This window comes from Aquarana catesbeiana, linkage group LG03 (genome assembly GCF_042186555.1).
Source record: "Aquarana catesbeiana isolate 2022-GZ linkage group LG03, ASM4218655v1, whole genome shotgun sequence".
Taxonomy (NCBI): domain Eukaryota; kingdom Metazoa; phylum Chordata; class Amphibia; order Anura; family Ranidae; genus Aquarana; species Aquarana catesbeiana.
In genome coordinates, this window is record NC_133326.1 from 606,425,335 (window position 1) to 606,451,304 (window position 25,970).

General features: G+C 42.1%; 1 protein-coding gene across 1 annotated transcript in view; it reads right to left on the minus strand.

Moving 5' to 3' along the window:
• TCF7L1 (transcription factor 7 like 1) overlaps positions 1-25,970 on the minus strand; it is a gene marked incomplete at its 3' end in the record, with an annotated part of 74,201 nt that overhangs the window by 42,730 nt on the left and 5,501 nt on the right. Inside the window, 1 exon segment of the mRNA XM_073622198.1 lies at positions 23,463-23,590. Coding sequence (XP_073478299.1) covers positions 23,463-23,590 — 128 coding nt within the window.

Here is a 25,970-nt window from a genome sequence, read left to right on the forward strand (position 1 = left end):
TGGTCTGCGCTGTGTATTGTGAGAATGAATAGCTCCTTTCAGGCTGTGAGACAAGAAGCTGTGTGCACAGCCCAGGGAGGGGGGAGAGGGGGGTACGCTGCAGATCATTGCCCCATTAACCCTTAGTTAGTCAAATTCCTATACTGTAAGCACAATAGGACCATACACAAAAGGAAATCTAAATATCGGTTTCTAAAACTGATAAAAACAGAGGAGGGGAGTCGGCTGCTATCCAAATTTAAAATTGGACACACAAGTAAACAAAATACTTTTAAAATTCTTCTAACTCCAGTAAAGCTGTAAAGAGAAGACTCCAATGAGTCCTGCACATTACGGCAGCCATCTTTAAGTTTGTGATGAGCATGGATCGAGATCTATGGAGGGCTGTACACAGGATGCAGAAGTGACACACTCACTTAAGGCTATGCAGCGCTGTGAAATTCCACATGTCAGGGAGGGAGAGGGCGGAGGGTGCAAGAACACAGACCCCTTTCAGTCTGTAGAAAACACAAACCAGGAGCACAGCCTAGGTGGAGCGAAGAAGGGGAGGAACACGAGGGGGATAACAAGGACAAAAAAAAAAAAAAAAAAACACACCACCACACACACACCATACAAACTCCCCATCTGCTCTCGATAACCAGCCACGTCTGACACACAAAACCTACCCTGCAAAGCTTCGAAGGCCAAGTATTGCCAACAGTGCGACACCCAATCTCAGCCTGGGCCCTCAGAATTGGCAGAAGTCTGCTTTGCTCTGGAAGATTTGGGAGTTTAAAAATGAAGCCTTTAGGAGTTTTACTGATGGTTCATACACAAAAAAAAAAAAAAAAAGTCATCAGAAAAAGCTTCAAGGTTGTTATACAAGTATATGGGCCCTTCCGGCATGCCAAGTACCACTTGAACTGAACGCTATTCACTAGTGTTTATTTTTTTTAAAGTGCACGCCAAATACTTTAGTTTTGGATAAAGTGGAGAAAAATTAGAACCCTGATCAGGTTGTATTGTTATCTGGGGCTCTTTTTGGAGAGATTTCCCCTTTACTGTAGCAGTGACTATGACAGGAAGTGAAGGGAAATTTCTAGCAGCAACACAGATTAAAAAAAAAAAAAAAAAAAAAAAAAAAAAAAAAAAAGAAGTCTAGCAAGCCCATCATTCAAGACATGTTAAAAAAAAATCCCACAGTAAAAGCGAAGGACTGTTCACCCCTTCTCCCAACAACCCAACCTCCCAAGATGAAGGGCTAAGCTGCTAGCCCAATATTGGCCAGTCTGTTGCATGGTAAATAGAAAGAAGCCACTATTTACATACAGAGCTCACTTCACCTTATGGTGAGTAGGCCAACCTGTGCAGACAAACATGGAGTTGTGGCTGGCTACATTAGAACATTCTAGGATGACAACTAGGACTCAGGATGCTGGCATATAGATGGCACTCACAAAAAACATCCCTTTATGCCTAAAGAAGGCCCATTATTAAAATGCAATGTTTAGTTACAAGCAGAGGTTAATACAGGGCACTACCACTGTGAAATTCAATTAACTTCCACAGCCCTCATACAAAAAGGTCCTTCTCATCAATGGCATGTCACATTTAGGTTTCTGAAAACTGGCTTGGTTTTTAGGAGGGGAGTTACAGCAGCAGAAATTTCAGTTTGAGAACATTTTCAACAGAAATAACCCTCAGCATATGTTGTACATACCATACACACCCCCCCCCCCCCCCAAAAAAAAAAAAAAAAAAAAAGGAGGAAGAAGTCCAAATAAAATGCAACCATTCTAGACCATTAACCTCAGAAAATCTACAGCCGATGCCAACACTAACCTTCAAGATATGGTATTAAATGTAATAAATTATCATCATCATGGAGATAAAATACCATCATGTGATTCTAGCAGTGAAAATCCCATCATAAAAATGCAGTTTTCTACCCCATTCAGCACCAATAAATTGGCACCAAAGTAAACAGAACCACTTGTTAGTGACCCTTAAGTCACTCCCTTCCATAGCACTGTTGGTGCACATACACTACTCGGCACAAAATACTACAACGTTTGGGATAATCGCTACTATAAACAAGAATAATCCACAAAGCAAACCTTTGCCACACAGTTTCCTGAACATTGTTTACTAAAGTTTGGAGAACTGCCAACATCTGACTGACTGCTCTTCTACGTGGGTGCTCCTAAATGCCCACCATTTTGGTTTTCATGGCTGAACTGCAAAAGTACTTTGTGACCGTTATTTGTGATCATTTCTTGAGCGATCAGCTGGAAGAGGGATGGGTGATGGAGAGGATGCCTAGTGAAATCCATTCATGTCCTAACACCATTGTTTTGGTTGACCTATTCGCTAAGCATCTCAATACCCAGACAAAAGCATACCTGCCTCCTGTACCCTGAGAAGGCCACCATTTTACGTGGTTAACAGAAGTGGGATGGAATGCTGCCTGTCAGTTTGAGATGCAACTCATGTTACTACACAGAAAAGTTTTCCCCAATAGCTCACATAGTTACACACGGGGCAAGCCAGAGATATTAAAAAAAAAAATGCACATTGTAAAATATAATATAATATAAATCATACATACACACACGGTCCGAGCACCCTCCCCTAAAATTCCATGTATATTGCCTGCACCACGTGTCAGGGTCATCAGGAGAATCGGTCATAAAGGATATACTGTAGCTTGAACTGAAGGGTGTAAAGTGCATCTGTCATTAAAGCAGAACATAGCTGGATAGAATCTTGAAAGAGTTCCCAGAAATCTCAAAACGTAGTTTGAAAGATTGCGTTTGCTGTCAAAATTTGATTTTGGAATGAATGGACCTTATCAAACAAAAATCACATACACTGTTAGAAATTCACGCGAGAATTTTTTTACATCCTGCTCCTTCCAATTTTCTTTTCACCACGGACAGTGGCAGCTGGTGGTTTGTTTTTTTTGGAGTGGGGGCGGGCACAGCCCCTCCCCTCTCCCGCTGTCTACCAGTCGGTCTGGCACTTACCCCATCTTGATGGGTAGCGGCTCAGTGTCCTCTCCATCTGCAGCTTCCAGAGTGCAGCTCCTCCTAGGCATTCAATAGGATTGCCTGTCCTTTCAGCCAATCGATTGATGGGTCTCAAAGCCCACTTCCTGATTGGCCAGGAGGAGGATCAGTGTTTTGAATATTTGCTATTGTAACACCTGGGTGGCCTCCGTTTGTATTCTGTGTCCCAAGCCCACCCTATTTTGAAGCCCATTAGAGCCTCTGGCTCTAATCAGGTGCTTCAAACCCCCCACCCCCCCCATTGTAATTCATGCATCAGGTGTCCTGCAAGGGGCGGCAACTAATAGACGGGCTCCCCCTGACTGCGGTTGATGTTTATTTGACCCCACTAAGAAAAAAAAAAAACAAAAAAAAAAAAACTTTTCTTAGCATATTCTTTTCCTAAGAATTTTCATTTAAGATTCTAACCATATATGGCCAGCTTTAGTTCAACACCAAGCCACTCATTGGATCCTTCAGCTTGACCAGTTAAAGTGATACTAAAAGCCTTGTTTTTTTGTTTAAAATAACCAACATGTTATACTTACCTGCTCTGTGCAAATCCACTGCACAGAGCAGTCCAGATCCTTCTCTTCTCAGGTCCCTCCCTCCTGTTCAGTGCCCCCACAGCAAGCAGCTAGTTATGGGGGCACCCGAGCCAGGTCACAGCTCCCTGTGTCCAGACACGGAGCCGGGGCCCGGCTCTGCCCCCACTCTCTCCTCATTGGCTCACTGATTTTGACAGCAGCGGGAGCCAAATCGCACAGCGCTACTGGTCTCAGCAAATGAGGGAGAGTCCTGGGCAGCCGAGACTCCTGCAACATCGCTGGATCGATAAGGGGGCTGCTACACACAAGGTTTATCTCAATGCATAGAATGTAATAATAATAATAATAATAATAATAATAATAATAATAGTCAGTGATGCTGTCACAGAACATGCATCTTTTAGGTAAAAAGTAGCATTTCCAACCCTTCCCCAATCAAGTTTAAAATGTTTTGATACACTTTAGGGCTGAAACAACTAATCGATTAATCTCATAATTGATTAGTTGTCGATTAATCTATTACCATTTTCATAATTGCTTAAATCGGCCAGTAACATAATGGGGGGAACACACACACACACACACACACACACACACACACACGAGCCCTTTATAGTATAAAAAGAGCAAATAATCGCTACTGTAAATATTACTTTCACAGTTCTACAGTAAAAAAAATTAACCCCTTATAGTAGTGATCATCTGCTTTTTTGTACTATAAAGGGCTAATTTTAGTTTTTTTAACTCCATTATGTTACTAAAAGTCTTAGGCCTGGTTCACATCTTTGTGTTTTTTGGTGCTTTTTGCAGAAACGCACTACAGTTCATTAACATGGTTTCCTATGGGACACGTTCACATCTATGCTTTGAGCCACTGCGTATTTGGAAAGGGTCAGGGACTACTTTTTAAAACACAAAGCGATGCTTTTTTAGTTCAATATACTTCAATAGAGAAGCTGCAGAAAAGCATGTAATGCGTTTTTGCAGCAATTTGTGTTTTTTAATCTGCCCAACAAATTGGCCAAAAAAAAAAAAAAAAAAAGCAAATCGCAGCAAAATCACTTGCGCAAAAATCTAAACGCACAGCAAAAAGCACTGCAGAAACATATCGAAAGCAAACTGCATAGGTGTGTACTGAGCCTTATGCTGGCCACACGGATCAATTTTCAGACGAAAAATCTTTGTACATTCGCTGAATTAAAGAATGTTTGAAATTTTCACTTGTTTGTAACACACTGACAATGCCTTTGACTGAGAAGTTTTCTATTTCCAAATTTTCCCGTCACTGTGGTTGAAAATGAATGTCGATTTGACCCCACTAACGATTAGAAAATCGAAAGAACGTTCTTAAAATTAAATTCTTTTTGAAGAAAGACATTTTTTTTTTTTTTTTTTTAATTTAAAAAAAACAATTGATCTGAGTCTGATGATATTTACCAGATTCACCCTTTAATAGTATATACAGTATATATCTCATCTAATAGTATAAACAGTGTATCTCTTGTCTGTTATTCTCAGAGTGGATTAGATATTTTCCTCCCCAAGCTTATAGTTCGTTGTTTATATTTACCACTGCATACAGATATTTAAGAATAAATTGCTTTTTTTTTTTTAAACTTTACATATTAACTAAATTATACACCACACTTTTTTTTTTTTTTTTTTTTAAAAAGGTTATTAACCAATAAATCAAAACAATAAAATTGGCCAACTAATTGGTTATTGAAAATAATCGTTAGTTGCAGCCCTAACACACTTCAGCTAACTTTCTAAATAGAGATGGTATCATGACTACTGAAAATTTGTCCAATCAGAAGGTGCAGCCCACGATTAGTGCAACTATTGGTTTTGCAGAAAGCATCCATGATCCCCTTTCTGGTGTCCCCCACCAGTGCTCCTGACTCCATTCCCCTCCCGAGTGCCTGTGAGGAAGGAGTGGGGCTGAGCTGCATTGTGTGCATCTATGGATACACAGTGTGCGGCTTGGGATGGAGCCCGCATGAGTTCTATCTATAGACACATACAATGCAACTCGGCCCCACTCCCTCCTCACAGGCTGTGATTGGCAGCAGGAGGAGCCAATAGCTCCCGCCGCTATCTGCCCAGTGAGGAGGGAGAGAGCTTCTGTTCTAGAAGAAAACACATTTCTCAGTAAATGTGGTTGTCATTCAGGAAAGTCCACTTACTCCAAAATCAAGAAATTTTTCATTTCCTCAAAATGTACTGTAGAGATTTTTCATACGAACATACGGGCAAAAATCTTCAAGTGTATGGCCAGCTTTAGACATAGATGGCAATGAAAATTTTTAAAAAATAGCGACCAGTTTTTCATCTTCCTCTACTCCAAAATGAGAAGTTTTGGCTTTGGACATACGTTGTGAGGAATGAATTGCAGCACACTTTACAGTCATCCATTCCAGTGCTGGATATATTATCTTTGCTGATAACCAAATCTCTTCAGTTGGATTGCTTCAGATATAGCACTTGTCTTAAGAGGAGAGCCTCTAGATAAGATGTGCAGCATTATGGGCCATGTCCCATGGGCAGAAGGGCTGAATTCAGGCCCCTCTAGTGTAGTTGTACTAGGTGATTCTGGGAAAGGATTAGGATGTTTTTCTGCATGCAGCCTGAGGCCCCTCTCCAGCTGAGACTTGTCCCCACCTCCTATCCGGAAAAGAGCTCTGTAAGCAAGGGAAGGGTGTTCCACTCCAACTACTCAGTGTTCTGTTAGGACACAAATATTCAGCATTCGTACTTCTGGAATTCAGACTTAGGTTTTTACAATAAACGTAATTTGGATAGTCGATTTTCTGTGTTTCGAAGCATGAAAGTGAAGAGTGCATTATAAATGTAAAAAAAAAAAAAAAAAAAAAAAAAAAAAAAAAAAAAAAGGGAAGCCCCCCCAAAAATAAAATCTAGGGGGAAGACCTAAGCACTAATAACAGCAACAGAGCACCCAATTATTAATGCATACTAACCGAATTTTACACAAAGGACTCATTTATGGGCATGCAAATACCACATACTTAAAGAACAAACAGATTCTACGGAGCTGTTTGCACAAGTAAGTTTCTGACTACGTTCCAAACTGCAACAGGTCTCCAGGGTGGAATTAAGTGTCATGTCGGATGCGAAGAGCGATTAGATTATATGGAGATTCTTCCTGGATTATCCAGGGTCAGCATATATAGGGGAAAAAGAAAAACATACAGAAAGCACTTAACCATACAATATAGTCCCATCTATAGAACAGAAGTGCCGTATGAACGCAAACATCTACCTCCCTACAATGGTAGGTTAGACAGAGACAGAGACAGAGACAGACAGACAGACAGAGACAGAGACAGACAGACACACACACAGGTTGTAAACATCTGAAAACAAAAAAAAAAAAAAAAAAAAAAAAAAAAAACCCCATCCACATACTAGCTCATTATGAATTACTTACCTTAAAACAAAGCTGTTACAGCAGTCCTCACACACTGCCGACATCTTTCTTGGAGCTTCTTCCAGGTTCACAGGCTCTGGCACCATGATTGGCTGGAGCAGCGATGACGTCACTCCCGCTTGGAAGCCGCCATTCACAGCAGGGGCTCGGAAAGAACGGCACCCACGGGCCGTTCCTGCAGAGCGCATGCGCCAGTGCTGTCACTGGCTGCATGCACTGGAAATATCTCCTAAACTGTACAGGTTTAGGAGATTTTTTCAATACCTATAGGCAAGCCTTAATATAGGCCTACCTATAGGTAAAGGTTTGCAGAGGAAGTTTTCTTCTTCAAGGCCTCTTGCACACTGGACGTTCTAAAACAGCTAGCAACCTTAGCTGTAAAAAGCTGTAGAGTGAGTGAGTTTTTCAGCCTTGTAGTAGCGTTTCAGCATTTTTTATTTTTTTTTAGCAAAAAACTTTGCAACCATAAAAGCCTATGGCTCAAAAACTGATACACGTGCAATATCTGCGTTATTCAGCGTTGTGAGCCAGTTTCAGCTTTTAAATCAGAGTTATGCCCCGTACACACGGTCGGATTTTCCGATGGAAAATGTCCGATCGGAGCGTGTTGTCGGAAATTCCGACCGTGTGTGGGCTCCATCGGACATTTTCCATCGGTTTTTCCGACACACAAAGTTGGAGAGCAGGAGATAAAATTTTCCGACAACAAAATCCGTTGTCGGAAATTCCGATCGTGTGTACACAAATCCGATGGACAAAGTGCCACGCATGCTCAGAATAAATAAAGAGATGAAAGCTATTGGCCACTGCCCCGTTTATATTTACGTATGTGTTTTACGTCACCGTGTTTAGAACGATCGGATTTTCTGACAACTTTGTGTGACCGTGTGTATGCAAGACAAGTTTGAGCCAACATCCGTCGGAAAAAATCCTAGGATTTTGTTGTCGGAATGTCCGAACAAAGTCCGACCGTGTGTACAGGGCATTAGAGTGTTTTTACAGCTGAAAAACTCATCAAAAACCTCTAGTTCTGGGGATTTTTTCCCCAGCTAGAAAACGCACCCTGACAAAAAAACTGCTGATAACAGCCTATGTGCGCATGGACACATGCTGGGGAGTTTATGGACTGCAGCTGTAAAAATGTCCAGTGTGCATGAGGCAATAAGTCATCTAACCTGGTATAAGTCACCATGTCATTAGAGCCTGCACAAGAGGCTGATTCGGTCTGTTAGGCGTGTAAACTTTACGTGGTTCAAAAGCAAGGCGGCTGGGTTCACTATTGCGAATAAATCCGCATCCATTTTACATGTCAGTAGATTGTGACCGGCTCTATGGGGGGGGGTTAGAGAAATAGTTGGTGTCCGTGGCAGGACTTATGGGCCAGATAAAAAGGGAAGCAAAGGACCGCATCCAGCCCCAAGGACTCAGTTTGGAGACCACGGTGTTAATACAGTAGTTTCCTCTCCAACCTTAGGGCTCATTCACACTGGAGGATGGGGGGCATAAATCACCATAGTTGACCCACCCAACTACTACCCCCCTTTTGCTGCAGAGGCAGTGGTCGGGAGTATACATATGCCGTGGCTGCAATGATTTGCTTCACAGCCACAGCAGGGATTATACCCTGTCGCTTCCAGTGGCCATAGAGCCCACTGAAAAGGGCCCATTAAAGCAATTGGGGCTGCTCTGCAAACTCCCCACAACTGCATGTAATCCACACTGTTGCAATCAAGCGATTAAAGCAGGCAACACTTCATTGCCTGTCACATGATCAGAAGAGTGAACCCAACAAGCTTTGCTCTCTGAAGAGCGAGTGAATGAGCAGCAGAATGAGGTAATCGTCTTCTCTGCGCCAATTGGCATTTTCACACAGGTAAAAATGTGGTATGCCAGTAGTGATTAATCTTCGAAGATCGCACAACAATTCAAAATTTATATTTGTGCAATCGGTCTCTCTATCGGAAGAAGTACCTCTGAAGGTACAGCTGATCACTACAGCATTTCCAAACATACAGTGCCTTGCAAATGTATTCACCCCCCTTGGCATTTTACGTGTTTTGTTGCCTCACAACCTGGAATTAACATGGATTGTTGAGGATTTGCATCATTTACAGAACATGCCCACAACTTTGCTTCACAATTTAAAAAAAAAAAACCACACACCACTTCAGTCAACAAATAAGACAAAATAACTGAAAAAGTCAATGTGCATAACTATTCAACCCCCAAAGTCAATACTTTGTAGAGCCACCTTTTGCGGCTATCACAGCTCCAAGTCGCTTTGGATAACTCTCTATGAGCTTGCCACATCTTACCACTGGGATTTTTACCCATTCCTCCTTGTAAAACTGCTCCAGTTCCTTCAAGTTGGATGGTTTGCGCTTGTGAACAGCAATCTTTAAGTCCGACCACAGATTTTCTATTGGATTGGGGTCTGGGCTTTGACTAGGCCATTCTAACACATTTACACGTTTCCCCTTAAACCACTCAAGTGTTGCTTTAGCAATGTGTTTGGGGTCATTGTCCTGCTGGAAGCCTCCGTCCTAGCCTCAAATCACACAGAGTGGTACAGGTTTTGCTGAAGAATATCCCTGTATTTAGCACCATCCATCTTTCCCTCAACTTTAACCAGTTTCCCAGTCCTGACTGCTGAAAAACATCCCCACAGCATGATGCTGCCACCACCATGTTTTACTGTGGGGATGGTGTTCTTTGGGTGAGGTGTTGGGTTTGCGCCAGACATACAGTTTTCTTTGATGGCCAAAAAGTTAAATTTTAGTCTCAGACCAGAGCACCTTCCTCCATACATTTTGGGAGTCTCCCACATGCCTTTTCGCAAACTCAAAAATGTGCCATTTTGTTTTTTGCTGAAAGTAATGTCTTTCTTCTGGGAACTCTGCCATAAAGCCCAACTCTATGGAGCGTAACGCTTTTGGTCGTCCTATGTACAGATACTCCAGTCTCTGCTGTGGAACTCTGCAGCTCCTCCAGGGTTACCTTATGTCTCTGTACTTCCTCTCTGATTAAAGTCCTCCTTGCCCGGTCCGTGAGTTTTGGTGCGCGGCCGTCTCTTGGCAGGTTTGCTGTTAGTTATGATACATTTGATGGTGCTCCTACGGATCAAAGATTTGGATTTTTTTTTTTTTTTTTTTTTTTTTTTTTAAATATAGAACCTTTTACCTCAACAACATTGTCCCTTACTTGTTTGGAGAGTTCCTTGGTCTTCATGGCAGTGTTAGTGGTGCCTCTTGCTTAGGTGTTGCAGCCTCCGGGGCCTTTCAAAAATATGTGTATATGTAATAACAGATCATGTGACACTTAGATTGCACACAGGTGGACATCGATTCACGAATTGTGTGACTTCTGAAGGTAATTGGTTGCACCAGAGCTTTTTATGGGCTTCATAACAAAGGGGGTGAAATACATACGCACATGCCAATTATCAGTTTTTTTATTTCTGAAAAATAGTTTTATTCATATATAAATTTTACTTCACCAACTTAGACTATTGTGTTCTGATGCATCACATATATCAGCAGCACTGAGATGCAACAGCGTGAAACTAGGGGAAAATGACTTATCACACACACTATCTTCCAGTTGTATTTCCAATTACAGTATGTAAACCTAACAACCAGCCGTGATATAAAAAAAAAAAAAAAAAAAAAAAAAAATCCCCCCTTGGTTCACACTGGTCAGCCGAACGCGCACAATTTCATTCCCACATGTCAGTTCGACTTTGGGGGTGATTTCAGAGACATCTGTGCGGGTTCCTGCACAGATGTCTAAGAAAAGAAATTGCACCCCCAAGTCGCCAAAAGTAGTACAGAAACATGTCAAATCTCATCAACGTGAACCTAGACTTAGGCCCCTTCCACACGGAGGGACTGATCAGGTCCATCTGCCAGTTTCAGGCAGACACAATCAGACCAATGAATTGCCCTCTATGGAGCAGCAGATCCTTAGATTAATGAAGACCTACTTACAGAACTCCAGGCATGGATATTTTTACATAAATGCATTGACTCAACTTGGACCAATGCAAGTATGTATATAACTATACCTGGCTGATGAATCCTGGAAGCTGGAAATCCAAGGTAGACCCCGCTACTCCAGTGATCTCCAATTGTTCAGAAGCCCATGCTGAGTGGCCAGCCTGATGCACTGAATACAGGTGGTCAGCAGCTCACCATGGGTGCCAGAGAAAGCTTTGTATTTTCTAAATGAATGCAAAGTGTTCCCTGATGATTGAAGAGGTGGAGAGGGGCAGTGACATCACACCATATCATCCAATCAGAGAATGCTTTGCATTAAGGTTTGACCATAAGCAAGCAGATCTGTGCAAACAATTCATTTAGCAAGTTTGGGCATGTACACATCTGGCCAGAATTGCAAGATTCGGGCACTTTTTGCACCAAAATCTATAATCTGGCTTGAGACACTACTGAAAAACCTGCGTGATGAGCCCCATACATAGAATATCTGGTCCTGGTTTATATTTACTGCTATTTAGACAGCCCATGAACCATATTCCAGAACTTTGAACAAATATACCAGTCATGGTTAGTGCTACCATGGCCAAAGGCAGCTTTCTCCCAGATCCTATACACTATATTCACCTTTGAAGAAACGTATACTGAGAAACTCTGCAGGCCACCACTGCTGAACTCGTTCTGGTGGAAAGACGTCAATACTTAGTCACCAGACTGGTATGATATGGTGAGGACACCAAAGATAGTTCTAGAGTACGTTTATTCCAGTGGGGGGGGGGGGGGGGGGACCCCACACACCACACCCAGTTTTTCCACTTTTTTGAAAGAACAGAGAAAGCCATCACCATGCTACATTCCAAGAGAAGTCACAAATCACAAAAAGTGATTCAAACACGCCAATATCAGTCTCAATATTCTTCTATCCACAGATTAGTTATAGCTCAGGGCTATGTTTATACAGTGCGATACACTCACAATTCCCATATTCAATTCCACCTACGCATAAGAGAAGTATACATAAACCTCACAGATTATGTACGGTTTGAAATTCCACAATACTGTTGACTGGCTGGATAACAGATAATGGCCCGAGACAAAAACCCCTACACCAATAGGGAGGTACATAAATATAAAAAGTAAATATTAGGCATAATCATGGTTGTCACTTCGGCTAGAAACAGGTGCAACTTGTCTCAATCTCAACTCAGATTGCTGAGCTTGAAGTAACAATAGGGTCCTGTTTGTATAAACGTGGACCCTGTATACGCTGCCACCCCCTGCACTTATTCACTTAACACCTATTGTTCCCTGCAAACAGGAGGTCTGTGTCCACCCCGCCCCCCATCCCCCAATTAGCAGCAATGTTATTTCTGTAACACAGAACCAACAGCAACAGGAGACCTGTGCCCAGGATACGCACACAGGAAAGGAACACTGATAAGAGAAGGCACATTATGGAAGGGGTGGGCCCAAGAGCTGACCGTTCAACACCATGCTTGGTAATGCTACATATATTTCTATAGACTTCTGCTCCGGTGACTTGAGAGGGCACATATCCCAGACATAAGCATTGTGCCACAGAAAAGTCTGCATTGCTGTTTATACACTGAATGTCACACAGACCAACGAAGAAAGAAAAATGACCGCTAGGAAGGAAAGAGGGAAGGAAATTGTACCTAGGAAGGAAGAGCCTGATAAACGAGCAGCATGACCCAGAACATTCAACTATGGATAAAGCACAACAGAAGAGGAACTGGTTAGGATCACGGACGTTACAGATGCCTCACTTATTGAGGATCAATATTCAAGGCGTCCCAAAAGTTAGGATCTATACGCAAATAAAAAAAAAAAAAAAAAGGTGTGATCAAAGTTTAATTGTAGTAAATGCTCAAAATCGTCAGGCCTGGCATTCGCAACCCTTGTGTATATGCTGAATAGCAGAACTTTGAACATTTTTTAATGTAGCAGGACTGATGTTGTTACATGCAGATGATTTTCTCTTTCAGCGCAACAATTGTGCTGGGACAATTACTATAGACTGACTTCATAACACTTTTTCTTTGGGGTCAAGTCTGGAGGCCTAGGAGGCCATTTGACTGGGCCTCGCCTTCCGATCCAACTGCCTGGAAAAAAAAAAAAAAAAAAAACACCCCAAACACTTCTCACCGCAAAAAAGTGTGATGCAGCATGGTCTTGCTGAAACCACATGCCATCAGAAGTGGACATCCATATAGAGGTTCCTCTCATTCAGACCATATGACTGAATGAGTAAAACCTATGGGTTTCCCCCATACACACTAACCACAACAAATCTTCCAATGCTTGCTACTGTATTATAATAGCTGGCACCCACAATACCTAAACAGCGACTTCCGTTTGTTCAGCTGAACAGTGACTGCAGCTAATCATTTCTTCATTCTATTTCTCAATTGAAGCTGGTCAATCTGTGTGGTAGTGGCAGGGCCACCCATGGCTTGAAATTTGACCGATTGAACAGGAATTGGCCAAAACTTGAGCCGTTTACATCCAGCCTGTTTCCCAAGTTACATTTCTATCAAAAACATAAGACCCAATTAATTTATCAGCAAATATCGCTGCCCACACCATAATTCACAGATCAGTTTGAGAATGGCCTTCAGCAATCCAGTTGGGGGTCTATTTCACACCAGGAAAGTACATTGTGCCGTTGAACCCCACCACTGAGCTGAAATGAGGTTTCCTTACTGTAAAAATTAATTCCTTTTGTTTTAAGAACCACAACATTCCATACGCCTTTTGGGCTGTGTCATCATAACCATGCAATTTCTGGACAAGCTACACGAGGCTGGAATTAATCATTTCTAATAATTTGATGCCTATGATCCAGGCCTTTGGGACATCCTGCATTTTATTATTAACGGCAGTCAAAGCAACATGGGGTTCTCCACAGGCCACTTGCCTAAAGGTTGAGACAGGCCAAAAAAAAAAACTCACAAATAGGGATATCAATTCTCAAATCTGGTAAATTAGCCAATTCCAAGTTATAACTGCCCACAACAACATTTATCCATTATGCCGAATATCGACAGGTAAATTCTAAATAGCAGGGATGGAGGAATCCCTGTTGGACATTGTATTCAGCAGTTAGCTGGGCTTACAGCTGATGAATCCCTGAACAGTGGTTGCCTCCAAATGGATGCAGTCACTGTTTGAATGACAATTTTCCACCTAGGTCCTATTTTTTTTTAGCCTAACATTTGTCAAGCCAGTTGGTGCTGACAAGGCCACCTACAGTTCGCATTCCAGCCGTTTCAGGAAAAAACGGGCCATAATCTAAACCATGTATAGCCAGCTTTAGAGAATTACTGAAATGACCGATGCAAGCGCTAGCTGCCTGGCCTTAATGCTATATATCGGACTCATAACACAGCTAGCTGAAGGCAGAACTGTTGGCTCGCGTAGTAATTCCAGGACAATGGCTAAGTATTTGGGACAACTCAACCAGGTAACTAGCATCTTCTGAAAGACATCCCCTTTAAAATGCATTACAAAAGGTCTTGAGGATATAGACCAGCTATAGGATATAGATTGTTTTCTGAAAGACCAGCTGTTTAGGAGCCCACAGAAGCCAGTCAGAAATCTTCATGTTCCAACAAATTAATGCCGACTTAAACCAAAGCCAAATACTGGATTCTCAAGCACAGATAGTGTGCACAGTGCTGAGCCATGTTTGTGAGAAGTCATCATTTCTGGGAGGCAAAAAGGAAACACATGGCGAGGGAAGGGCACAGCTGGTACCAGCAGAGCAGGAGGTGTGGAAAATAGCAGATCTCATACAATTGAGGGAGTGAGAAACGGGACAGCATGAAAACAGACTGAGGTAAAGCCTTGGCAGATGACCACGTTGGAATGGCTCGCGCATGCTTACATGTATGCAGGAATAGTAATCTCTGCTTGGCACCAAAACGAGCGAGACTTTCACAGCAATGTTTAGGAAGAACTCCAGTCTGCTGAGAAAACAGGGCATTGTTCCCAAATGTTGAGGTGTTAGAACATATTATCTGTGCATCATCTGGGCTTCCAGTTACATGGGGTGTATTCGAGGTTTTGCATTCCACAGATATACTGAGATCTACCTCCTTCACCCGACACCAAATTTACCTACCTTCAAGTTTAAATTAAGGCTACTGGTCTTCCAGTTTTAAACTCTGTGGTGAAGTCCATCTCTGCACAGTTTACATCAACAGAGAATCAAACCATCACATCGTTACGCTCTGAAAACTTCCAAAATGTTTCTTGAAAGCTCCTTTACAGTTTAAAAGTGAAACTTTGCCCATGTAGGATAAAGCAATGGGCTCTCTTTGATGGCCCAAGCATCATATAATTACCCTTCCCTTACCATCCTCCTGCTCTGTTCAACTGCAGGGAGTGAAGCGACAGTTTTGCAGGGATTGGGAGGCAGGGAGCACATGACCAACATTCTTCCCATTTGACAGTACTGCTGCTGCATGACTACTGGCTGCTCAGGTACCAAGCGCCATCACATTGGAACAGGGACAGAGCATTCAGCCATGGGGAGGGTCAAGCCACAAATCCCAGCAGCCAAACGGAGCAACGAATGGGTTGAATCAGACAGCAGTAAGCATATGTATGTACACACACAATTCATAGTTCCCACCATCTTTACTAGTTCAATTTTTATAGGCAGAGGTAGGCAACCTGCCACTCTCCCAACTGTAGCAGAATTACCAAATAGTATGAGATAGAGAACGTTGGGCAATGCACCATGAAGTTCAAGAGTTGTGACTTAAACCTGGTAAATACCACAATTTTTTTTTTTTTATTTAGTTTAACTCAGCGCATTGAACCAAAAAGAAAACTGACCGCTCTGGCTGGAGTCGCTGTACTAACGATCCAACATCAGTACAGCGATCTCACCTGTGCCAGAAAACTCCATTCAGCGTTCTCAGCCATTGGCTGAGAGCACTGATTGGGAGTCAGTCGGCTGCTGGTTTTTCAGCATTCTCATCCGACAGAAGCCAGCCAAGCAAATTTTAGTGAACCGGCTGATGTCACCCAGCTTTACTTTCACTATGGGGTCCATTTACTTATTCCCCTCTTCCCGCAAATGTGAATATTTCTAAAACAGTTACTACTATTACAATGCTTTTTGCACAATGTTAGAGTACATGAGCCGATTCAATAAAAACCGGCTGACATTCAGCCCGCGTGTAAGGCAGCCGGCCGTTTGGCCAGCCTCTGTCGGAGGAGCATGCCGGAAAACCAGCAGCTGACCAGCTTTTTAAGCCAATGACCTGACTGAAGTGCTCTGGTGGGAGGGCTGTCCTATCAGAACACAAAAGAACAGCAAGGGAGATCACTGTACTAATGTTGGATCTTTAGTACAGTGGAAAAATATATATTTTTTTTAATTTATTTATATTACACACACGTGGTGTACTAGGATTTAATCTATCCAAAACTTTGGGTTGAAGGGTTAGAATCTTTTTAACGGTTGTGAACATCCCTTACTTTTTGTGATGGTGGTCACGGGAGGCAAACAAAAATCATTCCAATAGGGATGCAGCCAGCAGCTGGAATTTTTATTTAGGATCTCGTCAGTTTGTTTTTTGTGTAATTGTAGCCTGTGTACACAGTACGAACAATCTTCACAGTTCTTAACCCAGTGGCCAGCCAAGTGTGGGGACATTTCCTCAATGGGCATACACAGATTCCACTGGCACACCATCAACAAGTGTTATGAGCAAACTATTTGCTCACCACAATAAGGCCTCATGCACACTGGACGTTAAAATAATGTTATAAAAACACCAGTAGCTTTGCAGTGAGTTTTTCAAAGTTTTTGCAATAGCGTTTTCTTTTCTTTTCAATGGATCAAAAACAGCAAAACGCTGGCGAGTCATTTGAGCGTTTATCAGCATTTGACCTTAGAGCGTTTTTATAGCTGAAAAACTCATCAGAACCCACTAGTTTTGTTTTTTTAAAGCCAAAAACTGCTGATAACAGCCTATGTGTGCACGGACATAGGATAACATGATGGGGAGTTTGACTGTAGAAAAAAAAAAAAAAATAAAAAAAACCCACCACAACACACCATCCGAAGCCAAAAACAGCTGCTGTAAAAACGTTCAGTGTGCATGAGGCCTAAAACTGCTTTTCGGCTGCTAGTTATGTAGTCACTACAGCAGCAGCGAAACATCACACTACGGCAGTGAATGAATGGTTCTCATAACTCTTGGCGATTGTGTGCCAGTGATATCTCTGTATATGGACAGAATCTGCCATCACCAGTCACCAATTCACTGCAATACCCAGAATCCATGGTCTGCACTGCAGCTGTAAGGAGCAGCCTGAACTACACAAGTATTTGGGGATTTCCTCATTTTGGACACATGCAATAACTGGAAAAAAATAAAATGGAGATATAACATTTCACAGTATTAGAATTTAACAAGAAGTTTTAAAACTATGTTGAACTGTGCACAAGCACAAACACGCTTTCGTTTTTGCAAACAAAAACAGAATTTGTGTGCTGAACATACTTTGCAATCAATTTGTCTAAAACTGGCCTCAAATTTTTTTTTATATTCTGGCTGGGTCAGATATCAAAAATATATATATATATATATATATATATATATATATATATATATATATATATAAATTTTTGACATACATACACACATTTTATATATTGCCTTATGGAAATTATTATTTTGTAACCAGAAAACACTGGCATCATCTGACATGGCCTTTAAGCTGCTGCCACAGACAAGGTTTTACTGATATTGATAAAAAGTTGAACAATTTTCCAGTACAGTCCCCCCCCCCATATGTAGGAAGAAGACACATTTCAGTTAATTGAGACAGGTACGGGAGTTTAATTAGCTGCCAGCCATATGCGTTGATGGAGTCTTGTTTGGGGTAGGGTTGGAAGGCTTATGAGCCCTCCTCCTGCCCCTCGGGGCAAGGCAATTTGCAATGCACACGGGGAGGGGAATGCATCATTCCAATCTGTAGAGGAATTTAATTTGCAACTAGACAATTCACCCTGATCACCTCCCAAAACACAGTACACAATGCTGGCTCATTAACAGCACTCAAGGGTAGCTGAGGGGGCATTTTAAATAATAAAGAGAGAGAGAGAGTCAGACAAAAGCAGTGAGGACCCATAATCCTACCAACAGCTCCATTGTCCCCTAACCCCTGTAAATCACTCAAATCTTGTATTGAGGAAAGAGCTGAAAATATGACAAACGGGCAAGCTTAAATCTCAATATCACACACATATATACAGAAGACTGCAAATACAATTCTAATCAGTAGAGGTCATAAATAAGCATTTACAGTTAATCACTATGTCAATATAGAAGACAATAGAAGGGGCGGGGGGGGGACCTTTAATTTACACACACACACACACTTTTGTAAATTTATTATATCTTTTCATGTGACAACACTGAAGAAATGACACTTTGCGACAATGTAAAGTAGTGAGTGTACAGCTTTTATAACAGTTTAAATTTGCTTTTCCCCCATAACTAAAACACAGCCATTCATGTCTAAATGGCTGGCAAAAAAAAGTGAGTACACCCCTAAGTACAAATTGGGCACAATTAGCCATTTTCCATCCCCAATGTCATGTGACTCCTTAGTGTTACAAGGTCTCAGGTGCGTTACATTTGGGGTTATCGCTCGCTCTTATACAGCTCACTGGAAGTTCAGCATGGCACAAGAACTATGAAAAAAAAAAAATAATTGTTGCTCTACATAAAGATGGCCTAGGCTATAATAAGACTGCAAAGACCCTGAAAATGAGCTGCAGCACAGTAGCCAAGACCATACAGCGGTTTAACAGGACAGGATGCACCCAGAACAGGCCTCACCATGATCAACCAAAGAAGTTGAGTGCACGTGCTCAGCGTCATATCCAGAGGTTGTCTTTGGGAAATAGATGTATGAGTGCTGCCAGCATTGCTGCAGAGTTTGAAGGGGTGGGGGGGGGGTGTCAGCCTGTCAGTGCTCAGCCCATACTCCACACACTGCATCAAATTGGTCTGCATGGCTATTGTCTCAGAAGGAAGCCTCTTCTAAAAGATGATGCACAAGAAAGCCTGCAAACAGTTTACTGTAGATAAGCTTACTAAGGACATAGATTACTGGAACCATGTCCTGTGGTCTGATGAGACCAAGATGCACTTATTTGGTTCAGATGGTGTCAAGTGTGTGTGGCAACAACCAGGTGAGGAGTACAAAGACAAGTGTGTCTTGCCTACAGTCAAGCATGGTGGTGGAAGTATCATGGTCTGGGGCTGCACGAGTGCTGCCGGAGTTCTATTGAATAGTGCCTGACCGTCGAAAAGTGCCCGCGCAGTATGGAAGGGCACTCCAGCTGATTTACCTATCAGCTGGCATGACGTCACCATGGTGCATGCGCACCTCGTAGGGGGTATCTTCTTTCGACGAGAGATACCATTTCACGGGCACAATTGAAAGCTATGTAAACAGCAGAGGAAGATCGTAGTTGTCAGATTGTGCGTCGCTGTTGTGGGGCGGGTTTAGTGTGTGCTGAAGGTCCGGTTGTGGCTGTGTTGCATGGCGAGTTTTGCCTGTGTGTAAGGGCGGGTTGCAACAGATAAAACCTGCCCTGCAACAGTAAGGCATAATAGTATCTCCCATCGAAAGATACCTCCTATGATGTGCGCATGCGCCATTGGTGACATCACGCCACCGGATTGGGAAATCAGCTGGAGTGCCCTTCCGTATTGTGCATGCGCGGGCACTATTCGATAGGACACCAGCACTGGGGAGCTACAGTTCATTGAGGGAACCATAAATGCCAACATGTTCTGTGACAGTGAAGCAGAGCACCATCCCCTTCCTTCGGAGACTGGGCCGCTGGGCAGTATTCCAACATAACGACCCCAAACACACCTCCAAGATGACCACTGCCTTGATAAAGAAGCTGAAGGTAAAGGTGATGGACTGGCCAAGCATGTCCCAGAACTAAACCCTATTGAGCATCTGTGGGGCATTCTCAAAATGGAAGGTGGAGGAGCACAAAGTGTCTAACATCCACAAGCTCCGTTGTGTCGTCATGGAAGAGTCGTAGAGGACTCCAGTGGCAACCTGTTAAGCTCTGGTGAACTCCATACCCAAGAGGGTTAAGGCAGTGCTGGAAAATAATGGTGGCCACACAAAAAATTGACCCAATTTGGACATCTTCACTTAGGGGTGTACTCACTTTTGTTGCCAGCAGTTTAGACATTAATGGCTGCGTGTTGAGTTAATTTTGAAGGGACAGCAAATTTACACTGTTATACAAGCCGTACACTCACTACTTTACATTGTAGCAAAGTGTCATTTCTTCAGTGTTGTCACATGAAAAGAATAAAATATTTTTTTTTTAAAAAGTGAGGGTGTAGTCACTTGTGAGAATGCCTACATATACATTTTTCATATATATTTTTAAATATACAGTGATCTCGCCTTCATATTTGCTCTACTCCCATAACTCTCCAACTCTCGATTAAGACAAGAGCACACAAATCCAAGAGAAAAAAAAAAAAAAAAAAGTAACAAAGCCATGTCTGTTTGGGGAGAGGAACAGCTCGTTCGTGCTGCTGGCCTTAAAGTGGGCACACAGCCTCCAATCAATGTATCTCAGTCAAAGCACACTTATGCAGGATGAAACAAGCTTCATGAATTTAAAGTGATATTTTCATGCTAGAATGTGATGCACAATGTGTACCATACACACTGGATGGAGGCTGCCATTTTGAGAGTTGAGGCTTTTTTTTTTTTTCATAACCACCACAAACACACAGAGCAATCTGTTTACTTTTAGTCGTTCATTAGCTCTGCAGTGCCCACGTAAAAATAGATTAAAAGTCAATATTATACAGTACACTCACTGTGCATTTCCCCCCCTTTATGTTACTACTACTGATTGCAGGCTATTTATAAGTAATTTGGCCCAGAGAGATACAACTGCGCACTCAATTTTTGCAGCACTTCCCTAAACATTTGGATCAGGGAGCATCCACGTTTACGTCACATGACCTTCTGCTTCCTAATTTACATGTCCCGCGATTTCTCGTCCCCGGGCTAGAACGCGCATGTGTGCCCATTACATATCAAATGACCTCCTGTGTCACCTGATACAGCACATAATACGCAGGTCTGCCTTGTGTAAAAGTTACAGCTGGTCACTCCTCCCAAACATTCGTAGCCCTGGCTGAAATCACGCACATCAGGGTGGCTCCAGGGAGACCCTGCCTGGAATTGTAGCCATCCTGTAGGTGGAAATAGAGCAATACATTGCAATCTGGAAACAATCACACACACACACACACACACGATTTACCAATTTGGTTTTCCGCCACCAGATTAGTAAATGTGAAAGTGCCATTATAACTCTATAGAAAGGGACCACATTCTGCACCTTGTCTGCAAACAAGGCACACAAAAGGTTTGACAGAACAAATATGAACACATTTGACACACTTGAGTAGTAAAATTGCATCACAGGATTTCAAACCAACATTCAGCAAACAAAGCAATTAAATGGATACATAAAATTATAGTAATGTACTGCAGTGTATAAAGTAGAAAATACAAGTGCCAGATACAAACAGGAAAAGCACTGGATTCCAGTGCTACAAAAAAAAAAAAAAAAAAAATATAAATCACACTTTCACAGTCACAATGAAAGACATACAGGACATACACAAGAATAATTGTATGCTGCCCGGCAAAAAATGCTTTGGTGTTCTAGATAGAATGAAAAATTTCAGGCAGAAGAACCCAGTAAGAGAAGATGCTAAATACTTACCTCAGTGACAAGCGAGACAACCCTTTAGTCCCTTGCAGAGCTAGGGGCACCACCACTATCAGACCCTTCCCGGGATGTAGGTTAGAATTTCCCCCGGTGGGTACATTATTTTCACTCACCGGCTGCCAAATCACTGCTGTATCCTGTAGCAAAAGTAGCGCCCAGCAGGTGACTTACTAACCAACACAACAAAGTACTGAATAGCTGTGGTGCTCATAGCTCTTCAAGAGAGCAAAGACTTGATAGCATGTTAGAAAGTTAAGTATTCAACATCTTCTCGTACAGGGTTCTTTTGCAGATATAAATAAGTGAATGTATACCTGCAACAATACAGGTCAATAAAAGACACTAACCAATCAGACCTCACCTTTTATTTGGTGACCAGCAATGGTTAAAAGTGACCACTATAGACAAAAAACCCACCTTGTTGGACGAGACACACACAATGAGAGCATTGGGTGAAAAAACTAACCTGTCAAGTTTTCTAAACCAAGGGAATGCTCCCATCTAGCACTGGGAGGATGGCCTTGCCCAGCTTTTGAAAGCAGGGATAAAAATGCAGAAGGGCACCCCTCTGCATCATAATGTTCAGTGGCTACGCTTCCAAGATTCTGGCCTCCAGCACTGCATGGGAGCCTCGGTTAAAGGGCAACATCCACCATATCTGGTCCAGTTTTAGGCTGATGCACACACAAGAGATAGCGTTGTCCATAGTGACCAAATGAAAGATGTGAGGATCAAATATAGCCGGAAGCTGCAATCTGAATTCATCTTAGGGGAAAACTAAAGCAGCCCATAGACAAGTCTATGTCCATTCAGGTAGGTCTCCCCCATTTCCTAATCCACACATTCGAGGTGGATGGGAGAATTGTCCTCACTGAGCTATTGTATTCTGACAGCTGAAAGTCTTTCCTGCTGCTAGAAAACAATGCTGCCTATAGCACGGATTGAGCGAGGAAAATCCGGTACACCGGTTTCACAGAACCCGATCGGTAGGTCAACTTCTGTAGAACCTTCCTGCCCATACATGGAACAATATTCGGTTGGTGGGCCTGCTGAACCGGCTGCATTTTGAGCCATGTATGACCAGCTTGAAGCTTTGGGTGTCAGGATTGACCCCAGAGGACGTTTTTTTATGACCAGGTTCTTTGAATGGGGTAACCAACCTATGGGCTAGATATGACATTTATGCTAAAGAGTTTGGTGGAAAAATTTGTTCCCAGAATTCCTAAAACAATACCAAGTGGGGAGTGTCTGACCTTTAAGGCAGTGTCTCAAACAAAGCATTTGTGCCTTAATAATGATGTGCGACTCCTATACAAGCCCAGTTGAATATATACGATGATCCAAGGTGCATAATAACACAAGTGATGTAAAAATTACATTAAGACTCAGCCAAAGAAAACAGAACTTTTGCCATAAGGTGTTTTATTTCCTAACCTACACTAGAGAACTGACAGCTGAAGAGTAAATTGCGAATATACCCATGCCAGACTGTTTTCCTCCAGCTGTTATGATTCAGATCCAAATGTATTAAGGGAATAGTTATACATTTATCTATACAGATGCATACAAAGACTCCAAATGTCACAAGACTCAGACAGTTCTTACCGTGCGGGCACTGGGTGAGAGGGCACCATTGGGCAAGTAGTGGCCTCCGAGGTCAGGGATCATCAAGAAGGGGTAGCCCGCATAAGGAGGACTTTTGAAGAAAGATGCATCTGGCTGCCTCCTAAATGCTGCATTAGGAATTAAAAAAAAAAAAAAAAAAAAAAAAAAAAAAACACAAGTAAGTATCTTCAACTGACAATATCACGGTTCTAATCATCAATACAAGATGCAGCTCTGTACATCAAAATCATTACCGACTGAAATAAAAACAAACCAAATATGTTTCAATTGTTTCTGTAATGTCAAAAAATGAAACCTTGTTTTTAAATTAAACCATACAAGCCAGGTTTATCCACAAGCTTTCCCTTTCCTACAGTGACAAGGCTTATTCAGTTGAGCTGCAGGGTTGTCACCCCTTTACTACACACTCCTGTGCTGGGATTACAACAGCAAAGTATAGAGAGCTGACAGATTCTGCCATAGTCAAAGTAAATGGCCATTCATACCCCCATAATGGATTGCACCCATGGCCACAAGAAGAAGAACAGACAGAGCCTACAAGATGTGAAATGGCACAAGGAGAGAAGAAAAAAAAAAAAAAAAAAAAAGTATACAGCATAAAAAAGGGAATACTGTATAACAAATATAATGCATTCCTGTCTTCCCTTATAGTGCTCTACAAAACTAGAATTCTTTTGCGATAGTTTAGCTCTGATTTAAAATAAAAAAGGAACAGCTACACAATAAACCAACTTTAAAAATGTTGTCTTGCATACAATTTAGCAATGGAAATCCCTTTAATCAACCTTTATTGTATGCAGTCATTTGACCACAAGGCTCCAGCTCCTTGGTGTCAATGTGCAGCTGGTGGCCATGAACGCTCTCAATTGCCAACACCTAGAGCTATGGACGTCTGTGTGACGCCACTGATCTAAGTAATTCAGTGGAGGTTTTTATATAATGATTTAGGCTAAAAATGTATGCAGAGCAAATGGGAGAGACAATATTTTAAAGTCGATTGATAAGCCTTTTCTTCCACTTTAAAGAGTAAACATTAAAAGTCATATACAAAAGGAGGTGCAAATCAGGACTAGATTCACCATTAAGCACCGTAGGTGGCAGAAGCAATGTGGAGGCTTTCTGTAGGGTTATTGAGAGGATCATTTCAATTTTTTTTTGTCAAAAACACAATCCCACATGTGTCACAATATTCTAAAGCCCAGTTTACACTAAGAAAATCAGATGAACAATCGTCCGTTTTTCCTCGATATTTCACAGCAGGTTGAAGCAGAGCATGGTACCAAATGTGACCTATCCTTTCAGCCCCACATACGATCACTGTCCAAAGCTTGCTGCCTCAACATCTCCAAAATATACCCCCATCCTAACCCTATGACACCACTAAGCTTCTAAAGCCTGAGATTATGATGAATGATCATCCATTTTTTGCATGCTTGCCTCCATATCGAAAATTAAGAGGTTACGAAAATTCTCATATGCCAGAATAAAAATTCATGTAATGTACTGCTTTGTATTGTATTTTTGTACGAAACTGTACTGATTAAATGAAAATTGTACGAGAAACCTTTGTGTTTGTCCCCTTCGGATAATTTCAGATGAGTATTTTTCTGATCGGGTGTACTAGGCTTTCACTCTCTGGTCATCTCTTGCCTCAACTACTGCAACTCCCTCATTGGCATACCTCTACATAGGCTATCCCCCCCACCCCCTTCAGTCCATCACGAATGCTGCTGCCAGACTCATCCTTACCATTGGCTTCCCCTCACCCAACAAATTCAAAATACTAACAACTTACAAAGCCATCAACTCGGATCCATCCGCAACTCAGACTCAGCTCCATTACTAACCTAGTCTCGAAATACCAACCAAATCATTCTCTTCGTTCCTCCCAAGAACTCCTGTTCTCTAGCTCCCGCGTCATCTCCTCCCAAGCTCACCTCCAGGACTTTTCCCGAGCCTCTCCCATCTAATGGAACTCCCTACCTCACTCCGTCCGACTATCTAGACATCTTTTGTATCATTTGACCCTTCCTCTTAGATTGTAAGCTCCAACGAGCAGGGCCCTCCGATTCCTCCTGTATTAAATTGTATTGTAACTGTTCTGTCTGCCCTCATATTGCAAAACACACACCACCACACAAAAAAAATAGTTTATTCTGTTTACATATGAGAATTTTTTTTTTTTGGGGTTTGACCCTCTCGAAAGTCAGATTTCCATAGAGCGTACACAACTTTTGACATCCGATTCATACAGACCATTCCTCGTATGGGTTTTTCCTCCGGATTTTCACATAGTGTGTACCCCACTTTAGACCTGCTATGGCAGGGCTGGATAAATCCCAGGAGCCAAGTAGCCAATGCTCCTTAAAATTACAGAAGGTGCCAAATGTGACACACGTTCCTGGATTGGACAGACTGGCTTCTAAATTCAATAATCATTTGTTTACCCCTGCATTAGGGTCAGTACAAGAACATGTTCTTTACAGA